This window comes from Podarcis erhardii (assembly GCF_964252035.2).
Source record: "Podarcis erhardii genome assembly, chromosome: 10".
In the NCBI taxonomy this organism is placed as follows: domain Eukaryota; kingdom Metazoa; phylum Chordata; class Lepidosauria; order Squamata; family Lacertidae; genus Podarcis; species Podarcis erhardii.
The window spans coordinates 19,986,164-20,013,145 of NC_138500.1; the positions used below are offsets into that span (position 1 = coordinate 19,986,164).

General features: G+C 46.4%; 1 protein-coding gene across 3 annotated transcripts in view; it reads left to right on the forward strand.

The window, feature by feature from the left end:
* The window catches only part of WASHC1 (WASH complex subunit 1), a 65,865-nt gene that overhangs the window by 30,156 nt on the left and 8,727 nt on the right, over positions 1 to 26,982 (forward strand). For 2 of the 3 annotated variants that reach the window (XM_081878960.1, XM_081878958.1), the window contains exons 3-11: positions 12,286 to 12,397; positions 14,779 to 14,925; positions 18,014 to 18,150; positions 19,642 to 19,777; positions 20,595 to 20,799; positions 21,795 to 21,941; positions 22,584 to 22,742; positions 23,474 to 23,542; positions 25,338 to 26,111. In XM_081878960.1, coding sequence (XP_081735086.1) covers positions 12,286 to 12,397; positions 14,779 to 14,925; positions 18,014 to 18,150; positions 19,642 to 19,777; positions 20,595 to 20,799; positions 21,795 to 21,941; positions 22,584 to 22,742; positions 23,474 to 23,542; positions 25,338 to 25,489 — 1,264 coding nt within the window. In that variant the 3' untranslated portion in view covers positions 25,490 to 26,111. Of the gene's footprint in view, positions 1 to 12,285; positions 12,398 to 14,778; positions 14,926 to 18,013; positions 18,151 to 19,641; positions 19,778 to 20,594; positions 20,800 to 21,794; positions 21,942 to 22,583; positions 22,743 to 23,473; positions 23,543 to 25,337; positions 26,112 to 26,982 lie in introns of those variants that run through there. The other variant, XM_081878959.1, reaches the window with a different exon arrangement.

Sequence of the window (26,982 nt, forward strand, 5' to 3'; positions counted from 1 at the left end):
AGGAGAACTACACAGGACCCGTAACTGCATGGACAGATTTACTACCGTATTGGCCTGAATATAAGCAGCACCCGAATATAAGCTGCACCTTTAAAATTCGAAGGGGGGGGGGAGAGAAAAAAAGACAATACCTGAATATAAGCCGCTCCCTTAAAATTCTGCAGGCACTCACACCCGTTCCATTTTACCGTATGTCTGTTTCAGCAGCGATATCGTAAAAGCCAGTTTTTGTAAGGTCGCGAATTTAAGCCACACTTTAACTTTTCATGGTAAGAATTTGGAAAAAAAGTGAGGCTTATATTCAGGCCAATACAGTATGTGTGAACACAACACAACTATATTCAGGGAGGTAGCCATTTTAAAAACCAACGTGGGTGCCAGAGGCCTTGTTAGGGGGTGGCCTAGGGACTCCAAGCCCTGGGTCTTTGCGGCAAGATGCCATATCTCCAATTCTTACCCTAGGGTTGCCACACGTCCGCAACTTCCTGGACATAGCTGGTATTTTGCCCTCATAAACAGTGCCTGGGCGGAAATCGCTGAAATGCCCAGGATAAACTGTACGGTAGTTCATGTTGGAAGTGTAGACTTTGTTGAATTTCATTAAAAATAGCTCAAGAACTCTTTCTAGTTTTGAAGAAACTCAACAACTTTGGGCAAAACTCAACAACTTTTGTGTCCATATTTCCACTTTTTTAAATACGACAACCCTATCTTACTCCCTTTGAAACTTAAATTTTGTTTTCTTGCTTTAAAGGGTGGGTGGTTGTGTGGCAAAATGTAGTGCTAGTGATACCCAAGTTGACTATCTTAATTTGCCCAGGGGCACACAATGGATTTTATTCAGTACTCTCATTCCTGTGGATTTTTGGCTGCACATTTGAGCTTCCCCTCCCTCTCTTTAAAAAGAGAACTTTAAACACCACCAGCATTATTTTACTTTTTAAAATGCTAGAGCAGTGTGCAGGCCCCTTCAGATCAGGGATATACCTTGTGCTTATGCTACTTTGTAAAACACCATGTAGACAGATAAACTTGAGAACAAACGAGCAGCTTATACTGACTACAAAAACGATAAGGGAGTTAGACAGGAAGGGCAAAGATGAGGATGGAACAGCAGGCGGAAAAATCCAAGTCGAGCGGCAGAACTAAGAATGCAAACAAGAGGTTGGGAGATGAGAAATGGGTAAAATCAACAAAGAGAACATTGCAATAGTGCAGATGTACGATAGCAAGAGACGGCCGGAAGAACAGCAGCATTGACACAGAAGGAAGACTGGATCTTAGAGATTGTGCAAATGGAAGTGGCAAACTTATGAACTGATTTGAAATTGAAGAGTGAAAAATACAGAGGAAGGAAAAGCTGCAGGAAGTTAGAAGTGTGCAGTCTACAAAGTGCGTGTCAGAAGTGCTACTTTTTTTTTTTTAAAGGGACTGTTTTGCATCTAATCCTAAACATGCAGCTGTAATAATACTCATGTCAGTGTCATTTAATGAAGGCTGATACCGGAGTCAACTTCCTTTTATATACTTGCTTGAGTATTGTTTAGTGCAGATTTGACAACCATCTTCCAGTCTCCAGTTTACCAATAGCACAATAAAGATTCACAGATTTTACATGAAGGTCCCACTACTATAGATCTGCACAAGAAACATACGTTGGCATCTGTCTGTCTCAAGAGGTAATAGAAGAGTGTGCCATTGGGGGTCAAGTCAAGCTGTTGGAGAGTTATAATTCCTGTTGTGGCTGTAGAGACCAATGCGGAAGAGACTTGTTTTGTTGCAGCTGGGACAGAACAAGGCATCCGTGCTGATGCAAATGTACCATACCGTTTCTTCTTTCCACACTCCTCCCAGTGGTCATTCCTCCTCTGGTCACTTCTGTGGATTCATGACCAGACTTATTGTCTCCAGGCACTGTTGGTTGTTGAACTCTGACCTTGCCCACTGAATTAAAGCTCGGTTAAGCAAAAACTCTCTTTGAATTTTCTGTGCATCTGATAAGATCCAATTCAGCGGGTGCGATTGAATTTTCACAAGGCACAGCCATGGAACAATAAGAAAAGCTCTTGGACCCAGGGGAATTAATCATTACATAATACAATTGAAATACGGGTCAGGTGAAAGTGTGGGTGATCCCTTGGTGTCGCCAGTCCCAAGCTGTGGGATTGGGCAGCCATCTCTACTTTTGACTTCCAGGTGTCTCTTGAAGACTTTTTTTTAATGTCAACAGGCCTATGCAATTGTTTAACATCTTCTTCAGCATCCAGTTATTTTAATGATTGTTCTGTACAGCCAATAACCAAATCACACAAGAGTTCTGTTCCCGCCCGCCCCCCACATGTGTCGACAGGGCACATATAAGCGGTTTTTTGCCCCGCCTCAATTTCACCCCTGTTCTGCTGCCTTCTGGGTCCATTGCATCAATTGGATGTGCCAAAAATGGCCTGCGCCTGTATTACTTTTAAGAGTTTTTAAATGTTGCTGTACACCTTTCTGATGTTTTGCAAGGGGGCAGTATGTAAATAATTTAAGAAATAAATAAAATAGTTCTCTGCACAAAAAAATAGTTCTGTACACACTGAAAATTCTGTTTTGTTGCAGGAGGGGAGATTAGGGTAGAAGTCTTCTTCTATTGGACACACTGGCTGTCTGAATGGGTCCCCCCCCTTCTTGTATGGGGGAGCATTCAGTCACGTGAACCCCCACTTTGCTACTTGAAGTGGTCCAGTCCAGGCAGAGGACTGGTTCTCTCTGAGAACCAGGGGCAAGGGGGCTGTAGCACACATTACGCAGCAATAGTGGAGTTGCTGGCTATCCCAGCTTCCTGACAAGTGTGCCAGTATGTAGGCTTATCATCTGTTACTTTTTCAGTGTACATATAAACAACATAATGTGTGAGGAGCCTTGTTTAAAGACAGCTTTTACCCATGACAGATGGCCAAGTTGACTTGCTTTTATACTAAAAACATCCAGTAACTTAAACCCTTGCCTGTTTTTAAGTGTCATTATGATAACAAAAAATGGGTGAGCATGCAATGGGGCTTTTTAAAATAAGAATGCAAGTGAAAAGCTGAGTTAACAATAGATGCCTGCAACCGCAACTTGCAAAATGTATATAAACTGTTTTTTCCAGAATGATAGATTTTGTGTACTTATGTAACTGTCTGTTCAATATTTCCAAGTCAATTTTACAACGTTTAATTCTTCAAAACAGTCAGATGAGATCTTGCTTTGTTCCATCACTGTTTCTGCATCAGTAGAGAAGTTGCCCGTCAAGGTTATGAGCAGAATTGGTAAACATACCGAGAATCACCGTAGATTTTCTCTCCCAGACCCATTTAAACTAGTGCTCTGTAGAAACTTGTTCTCTCAAAGGTGTTTTGTTGCTGTGAAAAAGGCTTCCATTTTTCTGCTGCTTTCTCGGATATTATTATTAATATTAATTTTCTTTTATATCCATCTCAGAAGGGACGCGGGTGGCACTGTGGGATAAACCACAGAGCCTAGGGCTTGCTGATCAGAAGGTCGGTGGTTCAAATCCCCGCGACGGGGTGAGCTCACTTTGCTCTGTCCCTGCTCCTGCCAACCTAGCAGTTTGAAAGCACGTCAAGTGCAAGTAGATAACTAGGTACTGCTCCGGCGGGAAGGTAAACAGCGTTTCCGTGCGCTGCTCTGGTTCGCCAGAAGCGGCTTAGTCATGCTGGTCACATGACCTGGAAGCTGTACGCCGGCTCCCTCAGCCAATAAAGCGAGATGAGCACCGCAACCCCAGAGTCGGTCATGACTGGACCTAATGGTCAGGGTTCCCTTTCCCTTTACCTTTATATCCATCTAAAGGCAGTTGACAAACGCACCCTTTAAACAGTTACAATACCAAAAAACAAACAAACCACAATTAAAAATAGGCTTAGAAACAAAAATGAACACTTAAGGCAAAATAAGCACCTTTTAATCCAGCTGGAAAAATGTGCCAAAACAAAATGTATTTAATAGTTTTTGGAAAGTACACACAGTGGATGCTCTAGCCACACTGAAAGCCTTGCTCTCAGTTACTGTGCAGTGAGCTACTGATATTTTGGGGTCTTTAATGAGAAACTCTCCTGCAGAACGCAGGTTGTCTCTCAGGTTACCCAATCCTGATCTGAATAGGGCCCTTATATGTTAGTACCAAAATTCTTCCATTAACCCTTGTTCAGCTCCATCCTGTGCTCTTAAGGCGATGTCATAAAAGAGCCCTGAACTGCCCGGAGGGAACCGTGTCCATCGTTCTCCCTACCCTACTCCTTCGATGGACATCACCCCCCCCCGAAACTAGGGCAGGGCATTTGGAGGAAGGAGCTGCATAGTGGACTTATTCAGTGTGGCCTAGGACAGGGACGTCCAACTCCCAAGAGATTGCAATCTACTCCAAGGGGGAAAAACTGGCAGTGATCTGGAGTTCAGAGTTGTTGAGGTTTTTTTAGGAGGGCAGGTCAAGGTTGTTCAGCTTTTTTTAGGGGAGGAGGAGAAAGTTGGTGACCTTTTTGGTGGCGGGCTTCCCAAAGTTCTTGCCCTTTTTTAAAACAGTAAGTGTGCAGAATTAAAATAAATTGCTCACCAACAACATCCACTAACAAACGAACACGATGCTACAGCATACAACAAAGGAACGAACACTAAACGCAACACAGGGAAAGACCAAGGGGGGCAGAGGCATTGTTATAAACAACGCGAGTGATCCCACAATCACCCTGCACAAATCTGGAATGGAGTCCCTAAGACGGTTGGATGGCGTCTTGTACGCTGCCTCCTGGCAACTGCTGCAGCCAAGCTGGTGCCAAATGTATTGCTCTACTTTCCTTTGGACCACATCAGCGAGGCTGAGAGGGGGGTCTTGTCACATGGGCAGCCCTGGACCTCCAGGCACACAGCCCAGGCTTCCACCCCAGGAGGTCACTTAGGTGCTACTAAGGAGCAGTTTGATTTCACCTCTGGAGGTGCACTCCATTGTCGCTCAAGACAGACAGATGCCAGCAACGATAAGATGATGTAGCCCTTCCCTGCTGCAGCAACATGAAGAAGATATTTTTAAAAGTGGAGGGCTGAGAACTGATACCTTTTTAACTCTGAGGAGCAACTCTATTTAAACGTAAAGTTCGGAAATCAAAGCAAATAGATAGGGTGAAAACATGCCCTGTTGAATCTGCTGCAGAAAAAAACAACACCCTTTCTCCATGTACTGGTAAGTGTATGGGTGAGATGTCTTTCTGTCTGCCTGTGTGCAGCCTGACAGCTCTGATCTTTACAATTCCCCACAAGGCAGTTTAGCACCTCCCTAAGTGGGACTGTCTGCTAGCATTTCAGCACCTGCAAATCAGGCTCAAGGAGTAATCAAAGTGTGATAAACATTAATTAGGATAATCGCCAATAGCTTAATGGGGGTGGAAGAAGAAATCTTGATTACGTTTTTCCCTCATGGGAATTCTTCCCGTCAAGTTTTTGATTGCACTTACTCAGACATGAAATAAGACGTGGAGAAGCTGCTTTGAATGTGAAAGGGGGAAAGAGGCAAACAAGTAGGACTGGGGTGTTTTCCCCCCCTTGTGACCGAACACTTGAACCTATTTGGCTTTCCTGTGAGGAAAACACACACACACACACACACACACACACACACACACACACACACAATAATTTGTTGCCTTTCAAACTTTTGAGGGGAAATTGGCATTTATAATGGGCTTTAAATGCATCCCTGATCACTCATAAATTGCAAGTGTCTGCTGCTTCCCTCTGTGCTTTCACGAGCAAATAATTGACTGTATAGAAGAAGTTTTGTGCCGGGGGTTTTATTGAATGTGCAAGGCCAAGGGCACCAATGTCTCCAACTCTCTCCTGGCTCTGGAAGGCCATTGCCGGCCTCCCTCTGCCCCTCCACACAGGAACAGCAGTTGTCTAAGCTGGTACCATGCTTGAAGGAGAGAATCGTAGAATTTTAGAGCTGGGAAGGGACACCCAAAGGTCGTCTAGTCTGACCCCCTGCACTGCAGGAATCACAGCTAAAGCATCCATGGCAGATGGCCAGCCAACCTCTGCTTAAAAACTTCCAATGAAGGAGAGTCTTGCAACTTCTGAAGGAGTCCATTTCACTGTCAAACATATTTTACCATCAGAAAGTTATTCCTGATGTTTAGTCAGAATCTCCTTTCTTGTAAGTTGAAGCCATTTGTTCGAATCCTACCCTCTGGAGCAGGAGAAGGCCATCTTGCTCCATCCTCCATCGTGGTTTTGTATACATTGTGGCATTTTACGCATTGGGACTTGCAGTTATTTTTATTATTCATAGTTTAGTAAGTATTGTAATTGTTAAGAGTGAATTTCTAATTACCATTTGCTGATGTTTTGAGAGTTAATTTTATACAGTGGTACCTCGGGTTAAGTACTTATTTCGTTCCGGAGGTCTGTTCTTAACCTGAAACTGTTCTTAACCTGAAGCACCACTTTAGCTAATGGGGCCTCCCACTGCTGCTGTGCCACCGTTGCACGATTTCTGTTCTCATCCTGAAGCAAAGTTCTTAACCCGAGGTACTATTTCTGGGTTAGCGAAGCCTCTAACCTGAAGCGTATGTAACCCGAGGTACCACTGTAGTGTACTATTATATTCCAATAGATTATTAAATATTACTTTATTTGATATAAGTCATTTCATTTTAAAGTTAGGTTTTATTATGACCTTTTGTATTGGATCAGATTATTATAAGCTGTGTGCTCTTTGTGGTATATTTTGATGCTGTAAATCGCCTTGTGCATAGCAGTACTGAAGGGCGGTATACAAATTAAAAGTGAAATGAGACGAAATGAAAATTCATCCTTGGCCCTGCACCCCAGTAGTGCTGTGGCCACCCCACACTCTTGAACTCATACGCACACACCCACACATCTCTGCCCATCACAGTGCTGAGTCTATACTTTAATTCCCCCTTTTTACTGTTGCCACCCAAACCAGTGAGGTCGGGGGGGTCTGTGTGTACAGAATAATTTCTGTCTGGAATTCAGCCTTGTGCTCACCCTTAATCTGCCGTTTTGGATGTAAGAAAGATGGGCTTCAGGAGCTCCTATGCTAGGCATCTGCCAACCTGCAAAACCACAGGGCATTCCTGTTGGCGACTGCTTGGTTTCAGCGCCCAAGGCTGGCAGCTGTACAGACCACCTTTCCCTTCGCCTGGCGCCTCTCTCTCTCTCTCTCTCTCTCTCTGCTCTATCCTATACATATGCAGTAGGTCTTAGGGGAACAGTCATTTAATACTTGAGCTGTTTTATCCTCTTGTGCTGTTCATTTCTCATTTCGTTCTGTAATGTTCTTTCTCCTTGACTGATCATTTACTTTTCTACTTGAGACATGAAATTGGAGTTGCTTAGTATTCTGGGAAGGTCTACTTCGCAGCTTTCCTTGACGTTTCTGGTGCTCAGCTGTAATTGCCTAACCTCCTCCCATTCTTTCGGGGGCCTTCTCTTTATTGGAGTGAGTTATTGTTAGTCGATTTGTGCCTGCCTAGGACCCAGCTACTGATTACAAATGACCCTTCGATGACTTATCTGCCTCAGGCAGTTAGTGCCGGCTGGTCTCTTGTTTATCGAGCAGTTTGGCACATATTAATTGCGAACACTGACCTTCATTTCTGAGCCATCCCTAGCCCTGTATTGCCCTGTGAATCCAGACCTTATAAACCACACTGGCGTTCACTCTCTTTAACTCCTAACATGGTCTCTCTGTCTTATTCAGGCCCCTCTTCCACCACTGCATGCATCAAAGGGCTGAACTCCTCAATGCCTTCTTTGCCTCGGTCTTCTCCGATAAAGAAAACAATGCCCGACCTGAAGAATTTGGAGCAAATGATTCAGCAGAGGAAACACAGCCCAGAATAACTAAGGAGATAGTACAAGAATACTTGGCTAGTTTAGATGTATTCAAGTCTCCAGGGCCAGATGAATTGCATCCAAGAGTATTAAAAGAACTGGCAGATGTGATCTCAGAACCACTGGCAATCATCTTTGAGAATTCCTGGAGAACAGGCAAAGTCCCGGCAGACTGGAGGAGGGCAAATGTTGTCCCTATTTTCAAAAAGGGGAAAAGAGAGGACCCAAATAATTACCACCCAGTCAGTCTGACATCAATACCAGGGAAGATTCTGGAGCAGATCATTAAGCAAACAGTCTGTGAGCACCTAGAAAGGAATGCTGTGATCACCAATAGTCAGCATGGATTTCTGAAAAATAAGTCATGTCAGACTAACCTGATCTCGTTTTTTGACAGAATTACAAGCCTAGTAGATGAAGGGAACGCAGTGGATGTAGCCTACCTTGATTTCAGCAAGGCATTTGACAAGGTGCCCCATGATATTCTTGTAAAGAAGCTGGTAAAATGCGGACTTGACTATGCTACCACTCAGTGGATTTGTAACTGGCTGACTGACCGAACCCAAAGGGTGCTCATCAATGGTTCCTCTTCATCCTGGAGAAGAGTGACTAGTGGGGTGCCACAGGGTTCTGTCTTGGGCCCGGTCTTATTCAACATCTTTATCAACGACTTGGATGATGGACTCAAGGGCATCCTGATCAAATTTGCAGATGACACCAAACTGGGAGGGGTGGCTAACACCCCAGAGGACAGGATCACACTTCAAAACGACCTTGACAGATTAGAGAACTGGGCCAAAACAAACAAGATGAATTTTAACAGGGAGAAATGTAAAGTATTGCACTTGGGCAAAAAAAATGAGAGGCACAAATACAAGATGGGTGACACCTGGCTTGAGAGCAGTACATGTGAAAAGGATCTAGGAGTCTTGGTTGACCACAAACTTGACATGAGCCAACAGTGTGACGCGGCAGCTAAAAAAGCCAATGCAATTCTGGGCTGCATCAATAGGAGTATTGCATCTAGATCAAGGGAAGTAATAGTGCCGCTGTATTCTGCTCTGGTCAGACATCACCTGGAGTACTGTGTCCAGTTCTGGGCACCACAGTTCAAGAAGGACAATGACAAACTGGAACGTGTCCAGAGGAGGGCAACCAAAATGGTCAAAGGCCTGGAAACGATGCCTTATGAAGAACGGCTAAGGGAGCTGGGCATGTTTAGCCTGGAGAAGAGGAGGTTAAGGGGTGATATGATAGCCATGTTCAAATATATAAAAGGATGTCACATAGAGGAGGGAGAAAGGTTGTTTTCTGCTGCTCCAGAGAAGCGGACACGGAGCAATGGTTCCAAACTACAAGAAAGAAGATTCCACCTAAACATTAGGAAGAACTTCCAGACAGTAAGAGCTGTTCGACAGTGGAATTTGCTGCCAAGGAGTGTGGTGGAGTCTCCTTCTTTGGAGGTCTTTAAGCAGAGGCTTGACAACCATATGTCAGGAGTGCTCTGATGGTGTTTCCTGCTTGGCAGGGGGTTGGACTCGATGGCCCTTGTGGTCTCTTCCAACTCTATGATTCTATGAAATCCAGGGGCAACAGCTGCTACCAGAGCATTGGTGCCTTATCCCATCAGACAGAAGGCACTGCATAGTTGTGAAGATCACCGATGAACAAAGTTATGCTCTCACTTGTGCATTAAGAGTATGGATTGACAAAGTTGCCGTAAAGCATGGAGATTCTGGAAATGCACTGATCATCTGTATACAGGTTAGAATAGGGAGCTTATGAAGAGGCCAAACAGACAAGGATAGATTCCTTGCAGAGCAATGGCTTCACAATTGGAGGCAGTAATGCTTCTGAATACCTGTTGCTGGAAACCACAGGAGGGAAATGTGCTCTTGTGCTTGGGTCCTGTTTGTGGGTTTCCCCTGGTTTGCCGCTGCCTGCTGTTTACCATTCTGCTACAGAGACATGGCCACCTGAGACCCTTATCGGTGCTCCCCCCATCACCACACTATCTCTGTCCTTCTGTCTTGAACAGATTTATATTCTAGTGCTTTTGCAATTCAGAGAAAAGGGGCAGATGCTGGTTTGTTTGAACTGTAGGTTGGACTCACACCTTTATATGCCTCTTAAAGAAAGGACCTCTGCAGCTCTCTGTTTCTAAACGTGTCCTTAAGACTCACCTGAAAGGAATCCTTGATTTTTCATAGCAGAACTTCAGGCTGTACTTAGAGAGGAGACATAACACTGCATTCCAGCTGGTTAAGTCAAGGAAGCCCTAACTATAGTATAAGGTGAATATAAAATGCATTGCGGATCACAGCCCAACTATAATTGGGGTGCATGCAGATGACTGTTTGCCAAGTAATTTTTGCCATTGCTATTACACTGTGGTTGTGATTCCCTGTAACCACTTGGGAAGTAAGTCATCTTCATCTGCACTGGCTTGCAACTTGGGAAGGAAACCTTGGCAAGCTTCTCTACCTGATCAGATATTTAAGGAGCAGGAAGAGGAAGGCAGTACCAGTGACCAGCTTACCAAGTGGTCACATGCATGATGTGGTGACTTCTCAATTGTTAAAAGGTTCTCTGTCTTCATCCTTAACTCCTGTTTGCACCCCATGGAGCTTCAATTAGTCACAACTCATTGCCCCCTGCTCTCAGTGTTGACTTGCTTCCTTTGTGGATTGAGAACCCTTGCAACAATATCAGTGTCATGTGGGAAGAGGACAGAAAGGAAGAATAATAGAATCACAGAGTTGTAGAGTTGGAAGGAATCCTGGGGGTCATTTAGTCCAACCCCCTGCAATGAAGAAATCCTGCAATTCAGGAATCTATTGCCCAACACAGGGCTTGAACCTGCAATTCTGAGATTATGAGTCTCATTGACCAATTGAGCTACCCCAGGAGTTAAAATGTGAAAGGCTTAAAGGCATGTGCTTTGCATATTTCAGATCCCAGGTTTAGTCCTTTGGGTTTTGAATTTAGGAATCTTAAGATATCAGACCCGAAGGCCACAGAGAGCCTATTCCATTCAGAGTAGATAGAACTTGGGTGGGCGGGCTGCTGGTCTGACTTGGAATAAGGCACATATTCATTCGAAAATGAAAAGGTAAAATGATGCTGGCATGCTCAGCTGAGCAGTTTTTTCCTTTTCATGTGGAAGTTATTGGAGGTGCCATTGTACACTGTGAGGCAGCTTTCGAAATCAAAGTGTCCTTCTTGTTTCAATATTTTATGAAATATTACAAATACTCAATGACAGTAAATAGCAGGGAAAGTTCCAAACTATGGTTGAAATAAATAAAAACCAAAGTGTTCTTGTTCACCTTGTATACCTGTAGTATAGAGCCTACTCTATGATGCAGTGCACAAGTAACAGTGTGTATCCCACAATTGCTTGGTTTTATTTTTAGGTTCTCTACAGATATGTTGTGAATTTGCTGCCCTAGCAAGGCTGCAGTAACAATCACTTTGTACACCTTCCTTAGTCAGCAACAATTGGATTATTGACTTGGGGATCTTATATGCAGTTTGAGCGCTTGTTTGTGCCTCGGGCGGAGATTTTGCTGGCACTGGTGAAAAGCTCGGAAGGATTAAATTTGGGTGGGAGGGGTAGGTTTCTTAATGGGGGGAGGGAATAAAGGCAGGTGCAGAATGAAGCAGTTATTTGGCTTGCCCGCTACATTGCCACTCCAGCAGAGCCGGATTCTAATATTTTCCCATCAAAACAAAACCAAGCACTGTCAGACCCTCAACCCTGTCGCTTGCTCAATCCTTCTGTCATCTAACACAAGCAAAGTGTTCGCCTGGTTACTCAGCACTGCCAAATCTTGGAGGTGGTTTATAGAGGATAGTGTAAACAACCACACTGAGATCCAAGAAAGCTAAAATGTTTGGCAGGCGCAAACTGACGGTAGCACAAGGATGGGAAACCTCAGGCCCAGGGCTACAATACGGCCCTCCAGGCCTCTCTGTGTGGCCCTTGGAACTCTCTGCAGGCCACATCCTTCACTAGCCCAGCCTTTGCCCAGCCAGAATGTGTGCTTGAACTCTGATAACGCCTCTTGTTTTTCCAGACGTAGGTTAGAGAGAGGTGTGAGAATGTGTGTATAAAGGTGAAATTTGCATTAGTTGGTCTGCCCACTTTTGTCTCTGACCTCACCCACCACCAGCATGTGGCCCTCCGAAGGCTGCCCAGAAAGGACTGCAGCCCTCAGCCTGTAGATTGTTCCCCGCCCCTGCTGCAGACAAATGCAGAAATAGCAACACAGAAGCTAGTTTCAGGAGGCCACAGGAAAAGCCTGAAAAGTGTGGGTGGCTGAGCAGTTAAGTGGTTTGTTGGCTTAACAGTTGAGTATTTCGTCTGAATGTTGGATTCTTTCTTAGGATTTCCCAGCAAGTGGAGGCTAGCCGGACACAGCTGCGGGCTATTGATGAGAGAGTCACTCTTGCTCAAGCCAAAATCGAGAAGATAAAGGGCAGCAAGAAAGCTATCAAGGTACTGCATGCTTGCTGTGGCTACTCTTCTGAAATCCCTCACACTGGTTTGACTAAAGGGTCCAGCTAATTATAGATGGGAATCCTGGTGTCGGTGGATATGGGCCGGCTCTTGCAGTTGCCCAGTCCAGATTTCGCCCCCTGCGCTTGGCATCTGTACTGGAAGAAATGTTTTCCCTGACCTGATAGTCCAAATACATTCAGTGCACAAGGGAAGCCAACGTGATGCCCTCCAAATATTGGTGGACCTCAGCTCTCATCATCCCTGACCATCGCCCTTGCCAGTTGAGGCTGCTGGGAGTTGGGGCCCTATATGTAATACCAGTGCCCCCTTTATGGACTTTAGTTATCCTTTGATTTGGGTCGGAGGAAGAGGAAGTTTTCACTGGCAGAAAAATGCAGGGCATTGCAACCACAAATTCGAGGTGTTTGGAATTTTTCAGAGCTCTTATGCTGAAGCACTGCACAGCTCTAAGCTCATCTGCAGCAAGCCTCTCTTCTCCTTTTGGAGGAGTGGGGGTGGAATTCTATTGCCTTTAATCTCCCCAATTCAGTTTCTCCTATTAAATCCTAGAGCATTACTGAGCCCAAAGGATGTTCCTCAATAGATGCCCCTGCTTTCCAATATTCCAAAGTCCTCTTCTCTTTTATTATTTCAGCCGCATTTCTCCTCCTCCCTCAGTGCATAAAGTGCCTTGCAGTATTTCTATCTTTCTTTCATTGGCAAATGGCTGAGTTTGAGCGTTAGAAGTCAGAGATGGGGGTTCGCCCACAGTCACTGGGGAGCTGTTTAGCTGAGACAGGGCTTAAACTGATTTCCCCCGTCTGGAATCACATTGACCCACAAGGCGTCTCACTAGTGACATTGCAAGTGCTCCATTCTCATATTATGCCTATGATTTTGAGTCCACTAAGTGCATTGTTGTAAAGGGTTCTCCTGGGAGGGTGCCCTTAGACAACCCCACCTGCTCAGGAGTTCCTTGGAAGAGGGATGCTGAATGACTAGGGTAAAAACCAACCCTGCCAGGTAGTACCTGCTGCCACCTGTTAGTCCCCCAGCCTGAGCCAGTGGAAACTCAGGCTCTTTCTGGACATCCTTGGGATTCTCAGAGGCAAAAGACAGACCAATCGCTGTCCTTTGAGCCCCAAGCCCACCATTACTCAACAGTATAACGCCAAGCACCCAGGTACCAGATTTAGAGCCAAGAAGCCACAGCAGGATAAGTGCAATACTTTATTAAGGAGGGTATAAGCATAAAACCCACTGCCAATAAAAGACAACTAAGAAAAGTCTAAGGACACAGGTGGCGCTGTGGTCTAAACCACTGATCCTCTTGGGCTTGCCGATCAGAAGGTCAGCGGTTTGAATCCCCATAGCGGGGTGAGCTCCCGTTGCTCGGTCCCTGCTTCTGCCAACCTAGCAGTTCGAAAGCACGTCAAAGTGCAAGTAGATAAATAGGTACTGCTCCGTCGGGAAGGTAAATGGCATTTCCGTGCGCTGCTCTGGTTCGCCAGAAGCGGCTTAGTCATGCTGGCCACATGACCCAGAAGTTGTACACCGGCTCCCTTGGCCAGTAAAGCGAGATGAGAGCCGCAACCCCAGAGTCGTTCACGACTGGACCTAATGGTCAGGGGTCCCTTTACCCTTTACCTTTAAGAAAAGGCTAACGGTGCAAAAATGCATTCAGGAATTCAAGTGCAGAGGAGGAAATAACAAAGCCAGCTTCTCTCACCTTAATACCAGCCATTAAAGTCATGGGTCCCACTGCGGCAGCAGGCTACACCCAGGCCTGCATAGAGGTTGCAATTCACCACCCTTCTTTGAGCCAGGCCCATCAGACCAAAGCCAGAGACCATTTTAATACAAAGCACTCTGCATATAGAGAAGGGTGGATTTTGCTTAGCCAATCAGGGTCTTGGGGCATCTCCCCTCTATCGCTGAAGGGTGTATGTTTTTGTACAAAATCTACATTCTGGTTGGCCATGCAGCTGCTCAGTTAATTCCTGCACATAGTGACCTTGGCACCAGACACCCACAGGTGGCAAGATGAACTAATTAATGGAGCTTTTCCCCCTCAGTGGAGACTGTACTCTAATTCTCAGTAAAAAGCCATTTTAAAATGAGTCAAAAAGGGGGAGTGATTTCTTTGCAATTATATTTCATATCTCAGAGGGCCTCAGCATGACTTGTAGGTTTATTGCATGGGTAAGGAATTAAAAACTGGAAATTGAAGGCACCCAAATGCCGTTCATGAGTCCTAGCTTTGCATTAACAGACTGATCCCATATGTGCTCACTTTCCATCGCCACATTGAATGTGTCCAGGCAACATGCCCTTTTCCTGTTCAGATTCTATTTCTCCCTTTGTGTTTGTCCTCCCAGGTGTTCTCCAGTTCCAAATACCCTGCTCCCGAGCGGCTGCAAGAGTACTCCTCTATTTTTGCCGGTGCTGAAGACCTGGATGCACAGAAACGACCAAGGCGCAAGATTCAGAGCAAGCACAGAGTATTAGATGAGAAAACTCTGCAGGTAAGGTTGATGGGCAGCTTGCCAGCATCCTGTGTCTGCAGGGATGGGACTCCTCTTGGGTTTGGATTTTGAATGGTTGGGATGTGTGGATGAAAGCCTTAATTGGGATGGCAGGAATAGCATTAGGAGAACCCTAGGGAATCAGAAGTAAGGCAGAGAACAGGAGAGTTCTCTACCCGTTGCTGTACCAGGGTACCAAATCAGGGTGGCAAGTGTCTGTGCGTGCATGCACCTGCATGCGTCCATGTCTCCTACTGATCTGATTGTGTCACCCAGAGGTGGGGGACAAACTGCTTTCTGAGTTGTTTGGGGCCCACACGGACAGGCAGAGGAAGAAGAGAGGAGAGAAGCTCCCAGTTCCCTTGGTAATTGTCTACTTCTCCCAGGCTCTGGTCCGGAGGTTTTCAAACTCTTATGCCTAGGAAGTTCTTTGGATAGTTCTTAAGGTGTTCTCCATAACGTGAGCTTCCTGTTCACAAGGAGCTCCATTTCAGAGTGTTGTGCCCTCACTAGAACATTGGAACTACTGAACCAGAGTCTGTGCCCACAAACCTGGAGTATTTTTCCTTTTAGCAAGTAAGTTTTATAATGCAACTGGCAGTTCCTCCGGCTCTTAGGATTCCCTCTGGGATTCCCTTGTTGGCTGCGGAGAATCAGCCAGTTAAGTACCCAAGAGTGGCAAGCAATATAGCTCACCAATCATTTTACAGGTCTTATTTTAGCCAGGGAAACGTTCTATCCTCAAGAGGAGCGCCAGCATGTGATGCTGCCTTCCTCGGACGGGGCTAACATGCAGTTCTGGGACCTGGAACAGATGGGAAAACTCTTCTTTTTTTCCAGACCAGAGATCAACTATAAACTGCTTCTGGGCGCACTCTTTCTTTCCTCCTTCCTAGAGAACCCAAAAATAAAGCTGCCTTTGAATTATTCAGCGCCTTAAACTTTCCTGCAGTTTAATGGAAGCAGAGTCTGTCACAGTAAAAAGTGACATGAATATTTCAGGCTGGGCTCGGAAGTCACGGGAAGTGTGCGGAGAGCTTGTTAGCCCACCCAAAGGCAGGGCTGCTCCCAGCTGCTCCCCTCTGGCCCTCGCTAGTCAGCTGGAGTCTGCCAGTGACATTTTTCAAAGGGAGGCTGATAAAATATGTTGTGTGCTTCTCTCTAAAGAACACATAGCAGGCATATCTGGAAGCATGCAGCTAGTCCTCACAAAGATGGCCATTAAACTCTCACGTATTTTCATGAAACGAACGAAAACAACACTCCCCACCACTGAGTTAAGAGTATCAGTTAGCAGATGGCAGGGAAAGATCTCTGCCAAGAATTTTAGTGCGCCACTGCTGCTTTGGGCTGGGTGGGCAATCTAGTCTGTTTCGCTTCCCATGTGCAAGGCTCCAGTTTAAAAATCCGGAAAGTACGAGTTGGGAAGACCTCTGTAGAGCTAGCACCACAGTGGAGTATAATTCTCCATTTGATATTTGAATACCTGCTGAACCCATCACACCTAGGCTGTAGCGGGGAGGCAAGTGCGAAGCTACACCGTCATGAGAGATGCGAAGCGAGACCCATCAGACAGAGTGGCAGGCATGCAGTGCTAATTGAAATTTATCAAAGGGAGGCTTTTGCAACCACTCGCTGCTCCAGGACTAAGCGAGGACAGGGAATGCTGCTAGCAAAGGCATCAGCACTCTGTGGTGCTTAAAAATTAAATGTTGATGCATGAATATTAATGCTCAGAGGGAAGGTTTTATTTCTGAAGTTTATTGACCCCCTTCCCCAATAACAGTTTGTCCTTTCCTTTTACCTTGGAACATGTTAAGATGTTCATTTCTCAGTGTATTTCAGTTTATCTACAGAGTCTTTCTCTCTTACTTAAAAGTGTGTGTGTATGTGTACCATATATCATAGCATCATAGAGTTAAGAGAGACCCCGAGGGTCATCTAGTCCAACCAAATCCAATTTGAAACCATATGGAACCCTGCTTAGCTTTTTGCAAATGTGCTAGCAGTTTTATTGCTGCACTACTAGGTATATATGTGTACACACACACACACACACACAGAGAGAGAGAGAGAGAGTGTGTGAGTGTTTTATTGAGGAGATATAGCTATATTTCCAATAAAGCAGTACCATAAAACAGAAATACAACATAAAAACAAGTTCAGTGGCATTATGAAAACAGATGAAGCAGGAATTCAGTAGTAACAGGGTCATCTTATGGGTCACACAGAGCCTGGGCAAAAAGGTATGTCTTTACAAGATATCTGAAGCAACTGATTTGTGCTGCTCAGCGTACAGCGAAGGGAAGAGCATTCCACAGTGCAGGAGCAATGGTGGGAAAATGAATATTTTGAGGGTTACCACCCTGTGATACTCTGAAGGCTGCAGTGCCATGGGCAAAATTCCCCAAATGACATGAGCGATCTAACAGTTCTATGCAGGGGCAAGTCGTCTTTTGGGTTTCCAGGTCACAGTCTTCCATGCTGATAACAAGACTCTGAACTACTCATACCTTTAACCAACCAAACCCCCTATATCTTTAATCTCCCCCCACCTCCAAATCACCCATTTGGCTTTGGGAAGAGAGCAGGGGAGGCTACTGCAGAGTTAAAGAAGACATGGCATACATAATTTGGAATAGCTGAGATGGTGAACTCGGATAGGACAGGGAGGCAGCTTGCGTGTTTTGACTTTTTTACCTGTGAAGCGTTAGAGGAAACGTCTTCTTCCTCTCTTCCATCTAAGTACTTGGCTGTAATCATTCCTGTGCATTTGTGGGAGCGGGGAATGCTGTGCTATATTTGGAGGACAGAGTTGCAGTGGGTGGGGGGAAAACCTGACCTCGAACCTTGGCAGGGACCGCACAGGGGGTTCCGTGAACTGGAGCAATGTCTCTTTCAAAGGCAACCCCAGAGTTCAAAGGAGCAGTATTGTTTGACCCACCCATCCCTCTCAACCCAACAGAAAGTGTGGCAAGCAGTGCAATGCACTTGAGAGACAGAGGTGGCACCCCATTTCCTGGGAAATGGGCAAAGAACCCACCACCTCGTCTACGTTGTTGACAGCTGCATTGCTTCTGTTTTGCAGGAGAAACTGAAGTACTTCCCAGTTTGTGTCACTGCAAAAGTCCATCAGGAAGACGATGCAGAAGAAGGTCTCGGGAGCCTCCCTGGGAATATTAGTTCTCTGAGTTCTCTGCTGCTCTTCAATACCACAGAGAACCTGTAAGTGTTGCCTGCTAATTGATGCTTTTTGCTAGTCCCAAGTGGACTGAAATACCTGCTGTGAAGGACGGTGACACCCTCTCCCACCCCAACCCAATACTGTAGCTCACTGCCAACAGATGAACCTCCCCTCCTTTTTTCTTTTCTTGCCACTACTCACTTATGGCAAGGGATGAAGGATTCTCACTGCCTTACAGTGGTCTTCTTGGGAGTCAGGAGAAGTCAGCCAACTTCAAAGTCTCCTGCCTGGTCCCTTTGGCCTGCCACCCCTTCTGATCTCCCACACACGTTAAACCAGTAGCGTACCTTTTTTAGCTGAAATAGTCCAAGCAGCATGAGGGACAGCCAACACCCGAGTGTGCCCAGTAACCAGTACAACCCAGAAATCCAATTAAGCAGTTTATTTAAGAGGTGCATTTTTAAAAAGTGGAGAGAAGGGGGAGAAACAGAGAGTGTGCACAGTCCAAAGGATAATAAAACACTTAACTAGACTAATTCATTCTAAACTAGGCAAACAAACACAGCACACTGTAATCTCTGTAAGCTGGTTGCAGGATTCTTGGCAGCATTTTATTTGTAAGGGCTCTTAGCCTGGATGGGCTCCTGATTGACATGTGACTCCAGAGTAGCCAATCATCTACTTGTTCCTTTCCCCTCTCTTTTCTTTTTTTGTCTTCTCATAAATAATTGTGCTTATAACATTCTGAAGCACCAGCTATGTGTGCACTTGAAAGAGGTGTGTTCTTGGGGCAGTGGATTCGCCCTGGACAACAGTATAAAAAGAAAGGGAGGGGAGGGGGAGGGGGAGGTTTGAGCAGGAGAGAAGCAATGTCAACAGGTTGATAGATGTGTCCCTGCTCTTTCAAGTTCCCCTTTATGGTACCCTCACATCTTAGTTCCTGCTCTGTGCTGGTGGAAGAATACTTGCCTTTGACTTGGGCCCTAGCTGGTGCAATTTTATGCAGTTTTGTGGCCCAGTGAATTAAATGTGAGCAGGATTTTAGATGTTTGTCTGCTGCGGCTTCCTTGGGCAAGGTAGACTCTTTTAACCTTGGTTTTTCATCAGCAAAATGGGAACAATGATGATCTGGCTAGAGAGCATGAATAAAATTTAAGGAAGTGAAGATACAGATATGTTTCAAATCTTCCTCTGACTTGGGAGTTGCTGTTGTCTGACTCTTCAAGGTTACTGTTTTTGAAATTCTTCTTTAAATTTTTCAAATCAGTTTTGTTAGTTATCTCACAATAAATTGGGAGGTAGAATTGCTGCTGTCTGTTGTGTTGTTTCGAGGGAGATCTGTGCAGGTTCGGGCTTGTGGTAGCATTTCTTGGCTCTCTGTGGAGTCTACAAGAAGGTGAAATCCTGATAATTGGAGCAGGAACTCATTTTCATTTTAGTCTGGCCCCCACATTCCTGCCTGCGCGAGTCTGCTGTGCTCTGGTTGAGATGGACTAATGCGATCCCCCCCTTCCTTCCTTCCTTGTGGCCAGTTACAAGAAGTATGTTTTCCTTGATCCTCTGGCTGGAGCAGTAACCAAGACCCATGTGGCTCTAGCGACAGAGACAGAAGAGAAGCTCTTTGATGCCCCGCTCTCCATCACCAAGAGAGGACAGCTGGATCAGCAGGTGAGAGACATTCTGGGGTGTGAGGTTGAGGAGCCAGGGAAGGTTTAGGTTTCTTAAATGTGTGCGTTGCTTCCCACTCTGAATGTCCCAAAGCAATTTATAACCACCGTAGAATAATCTTGCAGTGATTAAATCACACAAACATTACTAAAACAGTTTTAACAGTTCTGTTGTTATCACTGTTGCTGCCCAGGAATGAAAAAATGCATTTGCCTGATGCTGAAATGACCAGGTTGGTGCCAGGCAGAGCTTTTTGGGGAAAGCATGCCATAAGTTGCAGGAGGCTGCTGGAGAGACATCCAATTCTGTCATGACTCTCCACACCTCCCTCAGATGTGGCATGCAGAGGAGGACCTCAGAGGACTTATCTCTGGGTCTGGGGAGGCTCACAGAGGGGAAGGTGGCCTTTTTTGGTGCAGGTGAAGAGATTTCAAATTGCCCTTCTTCCCAGGGCTGGGTTCCAAGTGTTGGGGATGAGGGTGTCCTCTGAAAGATATCTGTTGCCTCCCCACACCTTTCTGAGAGGCCTGTTGTTAGCCCTTGACTACCTCATATTTGATTTCAGAGAAAGAAGGGTCACCGTGAGCTTGCCAAGAAACCGGCAAGGGCCAGTAACATGTACATAAAAAAATTAAAATTTTTTTTAAAAAATGCCAGTTTATCATACCATGACATATTTTTCCAGGCTCTGGCTGCCGTTTCTCCCCATATTCCTCCTGGCTGTCCTGCTTGGGTGGGTGGGTGGGTGTATGTATGGCTATCTCGCTGTTAACCACAATAGTCTAAGGGTGTTCTCCACTTTTTGTGTATATTCCAGGTGGCTGAAAATTACTTCTACGTGCCCGATCTAGGGCAGGTGCCCGAGATAGATGTGCCTTCCTATCTGCCTGACCTGCCTGGCATTGCTGCTGACCTCATGTACAGTGCTGACCTTGGGCCTGGCATTGCGCCTTCTGCTCCTGGCCCCGTTATACTGGATCTCCCCACCTTCAGCACCGAGACCGCAGAGCCCTTCCGGCAAGGTATTCCGCCTCCTTTTTTGCCATTAACCAGCCAAGATGGCTATACTCTGCCTCCAGTCACGGGCAGCAATGCTTCTGAATACCAGCTGCTGGAAACCACAAGAGGGAAAAGTTCTCTAGTGCTGGGCTCCTGCTTGCAGGTTTCCCACAGGCATCTAGCTGGCCACTGTGAGAATGGCCATTGGTTGATCCAGCAAGCTCTTCTTGCCTTAAGGAGAATCCTATGCAAGGTCTGCTAACTTTCTACTTCATTGTCTGTTGCTGGAGGGTAGGTGGAAGGAAAGAGAGAGCATACCAATGTTAGCTCTTCTTAACTGTCAGTTTTTTACCCACGAGTGGTGTGTCCGAAAGGACTGTCTCCGTGTGCTTTCTTACTATGTCATTTGAACGCAGGGGAATGAATAGGGCTGCCAGGTTTGCAGACTGCCAACTCATTTTAAGTCGGAAGTGATGACCCTTGATCTCTGCTCCCGATGTAAAGAATTAGACCCAGAACATGCTTGATTTAGTTTAATGGTTCTAATGAACATTGGGCAATAGTGATTTGGGGCTGACTTGTATGGTGGTCTTAGGAGGTTTGGGGTTGTGACCGTGTCTGATTTGGTTGCAGAGGGGCCAGACCATTTCCTTTTCTGAGTTATTGCTATGGTATTCCGCCCTGCCCCCAGTCCATGTGATAATTGTGTTTTTTCTTGAAACATGGGGGTACAACTAATTGCTGTCCTAAAGGCCTGCAGAATTGAAAACTCAGGAGCATCCAGGACAGGGTTGGGAAACTTGTGGTGCTCCTGATGTTGACGACTCCCTTCTATTGACTCCAGCTAGCATGGCCAATGGTCAGGATGAGCAATGGGAGCTGTAGTTCAGTAAGAGCTAAAGGGGCCATCGCTTCAGCACCCTCCGTCTAGGGGGCAGGACTAGTGATGCGGAAAGAGGGCTTGCATTTGCACTCCCCTTTCATTTTGTTAATCTTTGTTCCGTTGTCCCTCTTTCAGATCTTCAGGAGGATGCACCCCCACCCCCGCCTCCTCCCCCACCTCCACCCCCACCCCCTGCGAGTGCCCCACCTCCCCCACCCCCTCCTCAGGCCCCACCTCTGTCCAAGTCTCAAGGGAGCAAAGAGAGCAGTGCAGCAGCATCAGGTAAGGCTGGCACTCTTCTGGGTTATTTGGAAGATTTAATTGTAATGCAGTTGTATAGCAGCCCTTTCACGTGTTCATGAATCTGCACAATCTAATTGTAATTCTTACAACAGGGGTGGCTAACCTGCAGCCTTGCAGGTGGAAGGGTGGGGAACCTGCAGCCCACAGGATATTGCTAGACCTCGACTCCCATCATCTCTGACCATTGAGCCATGCTGGCTGTGGTTGATGGGAGGTGGAGCCTAGCAACATCTGGTGGGCCACAGGTTCCACACCCCTGCTCATTACTGTCCCCCATATGACAGATTTGGGGTGCAGAGGGAGTGGGGAGGAGCTGAGGCTGACAGTGGCCTGCCTAAGTCTGCTTAGCAAGTTCAGGGCTGGGGTGAGAGTTGGACTGAGGATTTGCACCTAGAGAGCAGGGGGACCTTGAGGGAGGGAGTGGAGTGGTTTAACATATGATGCTCAGAAAGCCATGACACGAGAACTCCAAAGCTCCCAGGGCAAAAACAGCAGAGCTCTTTAGCAAGGCATCTTGCCGCATCCTTTTGGACTGGTCCCAAAGCCAATTCAGGCATGCGATCACTGCTGGGGACCACATTGCGGGTATTTTGAAGAGCCCATTTCTCTCCCTCTCTGCAGCTGCTGTTCAGGGGGCGCCAAAGGAGGTTGTGAACCCATCGAACGGCAGGGCCACTCTGCTAGAGTCCATCCGCCAGGCTGGCGGCATTGGGAAGGCCAACCTCCGCAGCGTCAAAGAGCGGAAGCTGGAAAAGAAGAAGCAGAAGGAGCAAGAACAAGGTGCCGGCTGCTCTCCCCATTCTGCTCCCCCCCCCCCCCCGTCAGAACCAATGGATTGTGTCAAATGGGATCAAACATGGCAGAGCCTAAGGTGCCCCCTCCAGCAGACTGGGCCCTGTATTTACTGACCACATTTAGCCCCCTACTGCAAGACTACACTACTGTGTTTCCTTAGGAATGACTTGGCTGCTGGTTAGAATGCTGAGAAGCATTCCCATACTGAGAACCAAGGAGGCAGGTTAGAGGAAGTGGCCTCTTAAAAACGTGGCTTAGCCTTTTTCTAAGCCCTCTTCACTCTGCTTGGGCTACATCACAGCCTTGCATTTCCTTAGGCTTGGTTCAAATAAACTGTGTGGCGCTAATAGGGCCCATTTGGTATGGTAGGGCAGGTGGCAGGGAGACAAGCACAAGGAGGGTTGAGTCAACTAATGCTAGGCTTTGTCCCCTTCTGCCCAGCCATGAGAGCTAGAACCTTGTTGCTTTTTAAAAGGAAAGTTTCTGTGCTCCTTTGGCATTGCAACATTCATAGCCCTGCCCATGTATTGTATACCAATATTGCTATCAACTTTCAGAGCGGTGCAGGTAGAGCAATCCCACCAGGTTTCCCATTGTCTTTTTAAAAATGAAGTCTGCCAAGTACTATATATATATTTGTCAGCAGACTTCCACTACTTTCTGCATTCCGTTATCGTCTGTCTGATTCTGTATTTCTGGTTTTTTTTCCCCCCCAGTGAGAGCCACAGGGCAGGGTGGAGACCTCATGTCAGATCTCTTCAACAAACTGGTCCTCCGGCGCAAAGGTATGTTAAGATGCATCAAACTGCTCCCTCTCCAGGTTTCTAGCAAGGCAAAAAGTTAGGGAGCCTCCTGATGGCAGAAAGTATGGCCTTCTTCTTGCAGTTCATCAAGAGGTTCAGAGCCAAGTTACACATTGTGCAGATTTAGATTCCCCCCAGCACTTTTTTCAAACCTTCAAAATCAGTTCTGTGTGTGAGAGAGAGATTCCCCATTGGGGAGGAAAGTCAGGTGCACTCCATGTCCCAGGCCACTGTGGGAAATGCTGGACTAGATGGGACTTTTGCACCCTCCTGTCCAGCAGGGAGGGTCTCATGCTGACTAGCAGAATTACCTGCTGCTCTGCAAGTTCTGTCAGCCGGGTGGCTTGCTGTTAAGAGGTATTTTTTGCCCCTGTCAAAATGAATTTGGATTCTCGAAGTGTTCCAAACTAATCAGTCACTCAGATAATGTCAAGAGGTTTCTCAAATGTTGGATATGAACACTCAGATATCCCAGCTAAGCTGCTCTTCTTGCCCTCTACTGCTTGTTAACTCTTCCTCCTTCCCCAGGGTTTTAAGGCCCTTTTGGGTGGGGGAAAGGGGCAGGGAGGGCCTGGCAGCAGGGGTGGCAAGGGGCAAGCCCACCTTGAGTGGAGCAGTGCTCAATGGATGGCTCCCTTTTGCTTAAATTGGGGCTGACCTGTTCAAACCAGATGAACCCAGCCCTACTATGAATATTCACACCATCTCTAGGTTTCATCTGTACTAGAAAAGTATTAATGTCACTCCCAAAAGATTGGCAGGGTTTGCCAAATCAAGCACAGCTAAAAGACTTCTGTAGTGGGTGCACTGCAACAGCAGGACTCTTCTCTCACCTCTCCACCACAATGATTCAGTTTGCTCCCAGATCTGTTATATCTGGAGCAAAATCTGTAGCCCCCTACCAAGTGAAACAGGCTCCAACTGTGTTTCTTAATGTGAAACTCACTGCAACAGTCTGAAAATCCATGTGCAGCAAAATAGCACGGAAGATGCAACACCAGATTGCTTTTGGCTGAGAGGGCTGTAAATAAGAGCCTGCTGGATCAGGCCAATGGCCCATCTAGTCCAGCATCCTGCTCTCAGTGGCCAACCAGATGCCTCTAGGACAGCAGCAAACAGAACACAAGCACAAGAGCTCTCTGCCCTTCCTATGGTATGCGGACAAATTACTGCCTTCACATTGACAGCCCTCCTTGTTCTCCTCCATGAATTTGTCCAAAATCCTCTTGTAAAGCTTTTACCTGTCCTAAGTTATTCCAACATTCAGCCTTGTTGGATGTCCACAAGTTCTAGTGTTAGAAAATCATCTGTATCCACTTTCTCCATGCCCTGCATAATACTTTTCTCTAAAGTCCCAAATGCTGAACTGCAGGCATACTGGAGTCCTTGAGTTCCCGAGAAGGAAACACAAGCAGTGGCAAGACATAATACTTGCTACAGAATTAGGTCCAGGCCTGACCATGGTGTTCTCAGAGGACTATGAGGCATTCTCTTCCCTTTAAGCCCGTAATGAGGAATTTCTCTCTCCCATCACCCCTGACAACTGGCTATGCTGGCTGGGACAGGGTGCAGCTATAGTGCAAAAGCAGCTTGTAGGGCCAAAGGTTCTCTGTCCCTGCCTTAAGCCTTCCTTTCCTGGGACTGGCACAGGATTCGACAGGCGGCTTCCCGGTTCACCCTGCTTCTGTTTGCTGAGCTAGTTTGTTTCCCTTGCCCTCTAGCTCACCGGCTGCCACTGGCTTCATGCAGCGTGTGCTTTCCTTTCCTCCCAATGCAGGCATCTCCGGCAAAGGGCCTGCAGCTGGAGGAGACAGCAACACCCCCAACGTGCCAGCGGGCGCCTTCGGCCGCATCTCAGATACAATCCCTCCTCTGCCGCCACCCCAGCAGCCAGCTGGCGAAGAGGATGAAGATGACTGGGAGTCCTAGATCTGCTCTTGGGACTTTGTTGTGAGTTCACTTCCATACTGTTAACCCGAGACAACTGCTGGGCTGAAGAAAGCACTTCAGCAAGGGGCAGCCTCTGTTCAGGGACGCACTGGTCTCATCCAGAGATCGGATGCTTGTCTTTCCCCTTTCCCCGTTCTGGCTTGTTTCTAACTCTTGCCAAGTATGCTTATTGAGGGGTGTGAACCATCTCAAGTTGCCCTCTCTGCAGGACCTGCTCCTCATGCTCAGAAGACCAAAGTCAGGTTAGTTTCTCTACTTCTGAGAAGAGCTGCCCCTGCAATGGGATGGGATGCATGAAAGAGCATCATCAAGGCCGTTATGGTCAGCAAAAAAAATTTACCTCCTTGGTCTGAGGCCTGCAGGGGGGAGAGACATGGGCTTTGAAGGGTGCATAAGGACTGGGAGAGGCTTTTTATTTTCTCTCTCAGCCCATTTTTCTATGTAGTCGGCTGTGCAAGGAAGCAGCACCCTGACCTGTCAATGCTATTATGGAGTACCGATTTTAAAAAAGTCGAGTGCAAGTTAACTGCTGATTTGTTTTCTGCCATGTATCTTCAGTGCAGAATGTAAAAGACAGAATTAAAAATCTGATACCCAGGAAGACAGGGGTGATGCCACTTTTTTTTACAGCCGGCGCCACTAAGCTTTTTGGGGACAGATACACATACGCCTTGCCCCATTTGAATGGCCACAGGAGAAGCTTAATTATACTACTGTATTATAAAAAACCTCACTCTCCAGTTTTCTCTTCTCTGCCCCCAAACAATAGGAGATCATCATATACCAGAGGTAAATCTACCTCTCCCCTTTCTCCTTACCCTCTATTATCTGTGGACGAAAGATTACATTTGCTTATGGTCACATTAGGTTAAGACAGTGGAAGCTCTTTCTAGTTGCTCTGGGGAGCACTTAACGGCTGGATGCATCTTTAACAGGGACGTATAATTGGCCGAGAGTTCTTAGCTACCAAATGGCTTTGTATATTATGGTCTCCCATTTATATAATACTTGAGGAACTGTAAAAGGTGGGTCCCGCTTTTAATGCATGGAGGGCTGTAGGGAGCAAGTGGTTTAACGAAGCCTTTAGTTCTTGCATGCATGCAAGATCTGTGCCTTCTTTCCTGAGGCTTTAAAGGGGGGGAAAGGGATCGCAAGACACAGCTTGTCTTCTTCCCTGGATGGGCCAGTACCTACTTCACCAGTCCTGTGGCTGTTGCTGTGACAACAGGAACTTTTTTGCTTAAAGTTCAGATAAGCAAGCTGAAAGCTTAGCACTCCCTTTGCTGAAAGGATTTCTTCAGTTTAAACTTCTCATCAGCCAGGCTTACAGCTTCAAAAGCTGAAGTGACCCCAGTCCGTGTCCTCCTGACACACGTTCGCTCTCTTTCACTTTGTAGTTGGTCACATTCGAGCAGAGGGGAAGGGGAAAAGAAGCTTTGGCTTCTCACGCTTTAAAGCATATTTAAAGCAGA